This window comes from Sander vitreus, chromosome 9, assembly GCF_031162955.1.
Source record: "Sander vitreus isolate 19-12246 chromosome 9, sanVit1, whole genome shotgun sequence".
Lineage (NCBI taxonomy): Eukaryota > Metazoa > Chordata > Actinopteri > Perciformes > Percidae > Sander > Sander vitreus.
Window position 1 is genome coordinate 90,001 of NC_135863.1, and position 7,500 is coordinate 97,500.

Consider the following 7,500-nt stretch of genomic DNA (forward strand, 5'->3'; position numbering starts at 1 on the left):
GTGGGCTTACGCTTCCGTCACTCGTGGCAATAACGGGATGGTTAAAGACACGCGGGACAAGATTCCCGCTCTCCTGGCTGAAAGTCCTGTGTTTGACCCATCCACCAACCCGACCAACATCCCTACGCGAAATTCCCCCTTACATACTCCTCTCTAAACCCCGTGTAGCTGCTGCTCTCCCCGGTACGTTACACAAACACGCTGAAAGACGCCTTTTTCGTCGCTTCAGGCACTGACAGCCACTGTCCAAACGTCCGTATTTTACGAGCTCGGAGTGAGAACGGGCTGAAGGACAACAAGTGCATGGTCGACAGGAAGACAACACAAGGGTTATATATGAAGGTTCAGACCAAAGATTCTCGACGAGACTAAATCGTTTTTGAATGTCGCAGGCATAGGTGGCGATACAGAGCACCCACGGAAAATACTTCTTTTTTTTAAAGGGCGTGCGCCCGTGAGCACCCTCAGAGGAAAACATAAATCGGCGCCTATGGTCGCAGGGAAAGGTTTCGGCGGTCTGGACCGTGCATAACTTTTCGTAAGATACCATATGAACCATAGCATGAATTTGTGGTGCTATATTCAAGTTGCTCAAAATCTATTTCTATATAACTAAGCTTTACATTAGATTAGTTACAAGAGCAGAGTACAAAGACAACGAAATGCAGTTTGCATCCAACCAGAAGTGCAAAAAGAGCAGAAAAGTGCAATGTGATATACAAGTATAGACAGGACAAGGACACTATAGTGCAGTGTAGACAGTTGGTTTACAGATGGTGGTTTAAAGTAATATAAATACATAATACATAATTACAATTACATGATACATATGTATTATATAAAGATAAGTATGTTCAGCTGGATTAAAACTTCTTGTCCTGCCAGGAGCTTACATCAAAGGTCGTTTCACCCAGCGGGACGTGGACCAGCGCGCCGTGGTGTTCGTTCTCCCGGCCGACGTGGAGGTGACGGCCGACAGCTTCCAGTTCCGCCTCACTGACCCGGCGGGAAACACCATGCTGCCCGAGATGTGGGTTTGTAGAAGGAAACGACTGATGCACAGGGACACAAAAACTGTTCTGGGCAGCTTGGGTTGTGGTTAAAGGGATACAGTTAAGGCCTTGACTTAAGCAAAACATACGCAATATCTAATACAACATAGTTATATAATTTTAATACTTTCATGTTGTTTCCTCGGGGGTGTTTTAATCCAAACCATGATCTATATGTTTTGGTGCCTAAATGTAACTGTTGTTTCCGTAGCTGCATCCCATATAGCCTTAAATGTCCCATGACATGGTACTCTTTGGATGCTTTTATATAGACCTTAGTGGTCCCCTAATACTGTATCTGAAGTCTCTTTTATATAGACCTTAGTGGTCCCCTAATACTGTATCTGAAGTCTCTTTTATATATACCTTAGTGGTCCCCTAATACTGTATCTGAAGTCTCTTTATATAGGCCTTAGTGGTCCTCTAATACTGTATATGAAGTCTCTTTATATAGACCTTAGTGGTCCCCTAATACTGTATCTGAAGTCTCTTTTATATATACCTTAGTGGTCCCCTAATACTGTATCTGAAGTCTCTTTATATAGACCTTAGTGGTCCCCTAATACTGTATCTGAAGTCTCTTTATATAGACCTTAGTGGTCCCCTAATACTGTATCTGAAGTCTCTTTATATAGGCCTTAGTTGTCCCCTAATACTGTATCTGAAGTCTCTTTTATATAGACCTTAGTGGTCCCCTAATACTGTATCTGAAGTCTCTTTTATATATACCTTAGTGGTCCCCTAATACTGTATCTGAAGTCTCTTTATATAGACCTTAGTGGTCCCCTAATACTGTATCTGAAGTCTCTTTCCCGAAATTCAGCCTTGGTGCAGAATTACAGCCACTAGAGCCAGTCCCACAATGAGCTTTCCTTAGGATGGGCCATTTCTGTGTCTGTAGCTTTAAATGCTATTGAGGAGGAGAGAGGGGGGGGGCAAGGTGGAGGGTGGGGGTGTGGCCTTGACCAGCTGCCACTTTGCTCATTTGAAAGTCATGATGTGTCTCTCTCTCTCTCATGGGGGGCCAAATTCTCTGGGCGGGCAAAGCAGAGAAAGGGGAGGTAACCTTTCCCCTTATGACGTCATAAAGGGAAGATTCCAGATCGGACCATCTGAGCTTTCATTTTCTCAAAGACAGAGCAGGATACCCAGGGCTTGGTTTACACCCATCGCCATTTCTAGCCACTGGGGGACCATAGGCAGGCTGGGGGAACTCACATCAATGTTAAAATACCTTATAATGTGACATTTACATGCCATGGGACCTTTAAAGGTGCAGTAGGTAAGACTTATAAAACTACCTTTCTGTCATATTTGCTGAAACTGACCCTATGTTGGAGTAGAACTACATGAAGCTGGTCATTAAAAAACATGTTCTGGCTCCTCTGGCTCCACCTACAGCCTGTAGTGCGATTTACAAAAATCCACCGCTCCCTGTTCAGATGCACCAGTCAGGGCCAGGGGGGGTGTCTAACTGTTCAGATGCACCAATCAGGGCCAGGGGGGTGTCTAACTGTTCAGATGCACCAGTCAGGGCCAGGGGGGGTGTCTAACTGTTCAGATGCACCAATCAGGGCCAGAGAGGTGTATCAATCACTGCTCATGCACACGCATTCATTCTCCCTTGTGGGGGGAGGGGCTTAGGAGACCGTTTTGGGCTTCAGCAGAAAGGGGGGAGGGACTGAGAAGTTGATGTCCAAATTTTTTGGCTAAGTCCTGGATCTTCACAATCCTACCTATAGCACCTTTAACCACTAGCTTGTAAAATCCCACCCCCCCTCCGACGGGAGTCAATAAAGTGTTATCTGTATGAAGGTTTCTGTGTGTCCTGCAGACTGGAGCTGTCCTGGTCCCGGGTGGAGTTGTCTGCGACCTGCTACCGAACCTGCGAGACGGCGGGGACGCTTCAGATCCAGATCCAACGCAGCGGGAAGAGCGCCGACCCAGCATACGTTGCTATCCAGGTACGAGAGAGAGAGAGGGAGAGAGAGAGAGAGACAGAGAGAGAGAGAGAGAGAGAGAGAGAGAGAGGGAGAGAGAGAGAGAAAATATAGAATTAAGGCTACAACTAACGGATTATTTTCTCTATTAATCTATTAGTTGTTCAGTCTATAAAAGTAGGTCTATAAATTGTCGTAAAATAGTGAAAAATGTCGATCCCAGTTTCTGAAAGTCCAAGGTGATGTCTTTAAATGTCTTGTTTTGTCCAAAACCCAAAGATATTCAGTTTAAATTCACTTATAACAGAAAAGAGCGGAAAAATAGTCTCCATATTTAAGAGGCTGAAAACATATTCTGCCATTGATGGTCAAAATAGCTGTAGTAGCAGAGGGCGTAGAGAAGAACCAGGGCAGCATCTGCAACCACAATCCAGGTGTCACCACAATCCAGGTGTCACAACACGTTCTCACACTCATCTCGTAAAATATGGACGCTTGGTCAGGTGCCTTTGTCGTTCTTATTGACGCTAAAAGTCTCCTTTAGCGCTATAAGTAAACGTGCTTGGTCGGGACTATTGCCGTCCCTTTAGAGCTATAAGTAAACACGCTTGGTCTGGACTATTGACGTCCCTTTAGCGTTATAAGTAAACGAGCTTGGTCGGGACTATTGACGTCCCTTTAGCGTTATAAGTAAACGAGCTTGGTCGGGACTATTGACGTCCCTTTAGCGCTATAAGTAAACGTGCTTGGTCGGGACTATTGACGTCCCTTTAGCGCTATAAGTAAACGTGCTTGGTCTGGACTAATGAAGTCCCTTTAACGCTTTAAGTAAAGGTGCTTGGTCGGGACTATTGCCGTCCCTTTAGCGTTATAAGTAAACGAGCTTGGTCGGGACTATTGCCGTCCCTTTAGGGTTATAAGTAAACGAGCTTGGTCGGGACTATTGCCGTCCCCTTTAGCGCTATAAGTAAACGCGCTTGGTCGGGACTATTGCCGTCCCCTTTAGCGCTATAAGTAAACGCGCTTGGTCGGGACTATTGCCGTCCCCTTTAGCGCTATAAGTAAACGCGCTTGGTCGGGACTATTGCCGTCCCCTTTAGCGCTATAAGTAAACGCGCTTGGTCGGGACTATTGCCGCCCCTTTAGCGCTATAAGTAAACGCGCTTGGTCGGGACTATTGCCGTCCCCTTTAGCGCTATAAGTAAACGCGCTTGGTCGGGACTATTGCCGTCCCCTTTAGCTGCTATAAGTAACGCGCTTGGTCGGGACTATTGCCGCCCCTTTAGCGCTATAAGTAACGCGCTTGGTCGGGACTATTGACGCCCCTTTAGCGCTATAAGTAAACGCGCTTGGTCGGGACTATTGCCGTCCCCTTTAGCTCTATAAGTAAACGCGCTTGGTCGGGACTATTGCCGTCCCTTTAGCTCTATAAGTAAACGCGCTTGGTCGGGACTATTGCCGTCCCCTTTAGCGCTATAAGTAAACGCGCTTGGTCGGGACTATTGACGTCCCCTTTAGCGCTATAAGTAAACGCGCTTGGTCGGGACTATTGACGTCCCCTTTAGCTCTATAAGTAAACGCGCTTGGTCGGGACTATTGCCGTCCCTTTAGCGTTATAAGTAAACGAGCTTGGTCGGGACTATTGACGTCCCTTTAGGGCTATAAGTAAACGTGCTTGGTCGGGACTATTGACGTCCCTTTAGCGCTATAAGTAAAAGCTCTTGGTCGGGACTATTGCCGTCGCTTTAGCGTTATAAGTAAACGCTCTTGGTCGGAAAGGACTTGTTAAGGAAAGGGTCGTGGGTGGGCGTACGGTTCTGTTACACGCGGCAGGAAAGAAAAAAGCGACTATAGCAAGCAGGAAGTGAACCCCGCTCTCCAGGGTGAAAGTCCTGTGTTTGACACATCCACCCCCCCAACCAACCTCCTTATGTGGAAATTCGCCCTTACATACTACTCGCTAAATCCTCTCGAACTGCTGCTCTCCCCGGTGCGTTACACAAACACGCTAAAAGACGCCTTTTGCATCGCATCAGACGCTGACAGCCACTGACAGCCACTGTCCAAACTGTCCAAACACTGTCCTTTTTTTACGACTTCGGAATGAGAACGGGTTGCACCACGATCCAGGTGTCACCACAATCCAGGGAAATCTGCGAGGCGAGAAAGCACAAGGGCGTCCGGGGAAGAAGCTGAGTTTTTTGTTCTTGTTGTTTGTGCAGGTGGAGGAAGGATCGGCCAAACCCGGCAGAGATTTCACTCACAGCACAGCCGGTCTCATCCAGTTTGACCCAGGTTAGACTCGCCTTGTTGAATCGACAGAACAAACACTGAGAATATAAAGAGAAACATTCTGCTTCAGGAGAGAAGTCAAATACCCAAAGTCCCACAAATCATTGCTGTAAGAAACGTCCAATCAGAGAGCTTCAGATTGACCTTTGTTGACAAATTCAGCAGCTCTGGTTACTCCTTTTTGACAAAAAGCAGAATGAGGGGGATGTTGTTTGTCATCCTGTCTCTGTTTCCTGTTCAGGAGTCAGTATGAAAACTTGGAACATTTACCTGATCGACGATGGCCTGGAGGAAAACCACGAGACCTTCACTGTCACCCTGAAAACCCCCAAAAATGCCGTCCTGGGACAGAGGACGTCCGCTAGTGTTGAGATCATCGACCCAAGAGGAGGTAAAGCATCAAGAGCAGATGTTTTGTTTCTTACTTTTCTTTATCTCATGGAAACCTCTCTGTATACAGCAGAGTTATTAAAGTAACCAAAATGAAATATGAGCAGTGTAAACTTGAACTAAATAATATACGTGCAACTGCCCAGTTGCCCTTATGGTTAATCACATACATACAGGAAACATTTTTGTTCTCACTTTCTTTCACACAAAAAACGTATCTCCTTTGCACCAAATTTATTATCTGCGTTTTCGGATGCACAGATGTATGCAGACATTTTGTTTTTGCCACAAAAAAAGTCCCTCTCTGCTGTCTCTCAGGGCGGTGCGATCCAGATGACCTAAGGGTGGACGAGGACAGGAAACTACTCCCACTCCCTCCTCCTCCTCCTCCTCCTCCTCGCCTCCCGGACCCTCCCAGACCAGAGGAGGACCCCGTCACCGACATCGAGGCGGAGCTGCTGTGGGAGAACCAGCCTCACCCTCCCCGAGGCGACGTCCCAAACCGGCGGCCCTACCTGGACTACGGAGAGGGGGAACCACAGGACCAGCCGGCCCCCGGCAGCTACAGCCACGTTCTCCACCACAGCAGGCAGCCGATGGGGGGCGCCACTGGGAGCCTCAGACATGGAGGATTAAAGGTGAGTGGTTCTTCCACTTTTTGCTGCAAGAAATCCTTCGCACTAGGTCTGTAGTAGAGGGTGACCATTTTTCGGTACTCCCACGTGAGTCCCGCAGTACGGGGGTCAATTTCACTGTTGGTAACATGATAGGGATGGAATAGAGCATAGAAATCAACGGGAGTGGTACGGAGAAATGTGTGTTTTGAGTGTGAGAAGATCTCTGTTAGGAATTACGTAATAAAATTGCCTAGGCCTGCAGGTAATGCATGTCACCTAGGAGCGACAATTGATTCCATAGTGGGACAGCGGTGTTTAAGTCCTCATTCAAACATTTAGTCTGCATGCTAACTTGTTTAAATATGGTTAATGGCCCTATCTTGCACCTGACGCAGGGCAGAGCCCGACGCAAGTGTCTTTGCTAGTTTAAGAACGACGCAGTTGTCAGTTTCCCGTCCAGCGCCCACGTTGTTTAAATAACAAATGCACCTGCGCCCATCTGTGGCCCATGGGCATGCTGGTCTTACAGGGAGGTGTGTTCAGGTGCATTCTGGGCATGCTGGTCTTACAGGGAGGTGTGTTCAGGTGCATTCTGGGCATGCTGGTCTTACAGGGAGGTGTGTTCAGGTGCATTCTGGGCATGCTGGTCTTACAGGGAGGTGTGTTCAGGTGCATTCTGGGCATGCTGGTCTTACAGGGAGGTGTGTTCAGGTGCATTCTGGGCATGCTGGTCTTACAGGGAGGTGTGTTCAGGTGCATTCTGGGCATGCTGGTCTTACAGGGAGGTGTGTTCAGGTGCATTCTGGGCGTATTGCTATCTTGAGGCAGTGGGAAGTGATGGCACCATTGACCAACAAAAACCTGGTCTAATGTCAATAACGCAGCATTTCATTGTTATTTTAACAGAGCATTAGTAAAATGCTCCTAGGCTCGTGCACAGCACGTGCACACTATGCTTGTTACACACACAGGGACGCACAGCAGCACACACACATGCAGAAGATTACAAATAAATAAAAATGATGGTGCAAATCCTCCATCATAACAGCAATGCTCCAAGGTCCAAACGCGCCTGGCTTTTAAAGGGAATGGGAGATGATCTCTGATTGGTTGATTGCATGTTACGCCCAGAACACACCTCTGATTAATGAAGACACTAAGGTCAACCCTTTTGAACCATGCGCCCGGCACACGGACCCTTTTTTCCGC

General features: G+C 47.4%; 1 protein-coding gene across 1 annotated transcript in view; it reads left to right on the forward strand.

The window, feature by feature from the left end:
* The window catches only part of frem1b (Fras1 related extracellular matrix 1b), a 93,746-nt gene that overhangs the window by 77,523 nt on the left and 8,723 nt on the right, over positions 1 to 7,500 (forward strand). Inside the window, exons 27-31 of the mRNA XM_078258234.1 lie at positions 886 to 1,030; positions 2,887 to 3,016; positions 5,215 to 5,287; positions 5,526 to 5,675; positions 5,993 to 6,312. Coding sequence (XP_078114360.1) covers positions 886 to 1,030; positions 2,887 to 3,016; positions 5,215 to 5,287; positions 5,526 to 5,675; positions 5,993 to 6,312 — 818 coding nt within the window. The remainder of the gene's footprint in view (positions 1 to 885; positions 1,031 to 2,886; positions 3,017 to 5,214; positions 5,288 to 5,525; positions 5,676 to 5,992; positions 6,313 to 7,500) is intronic.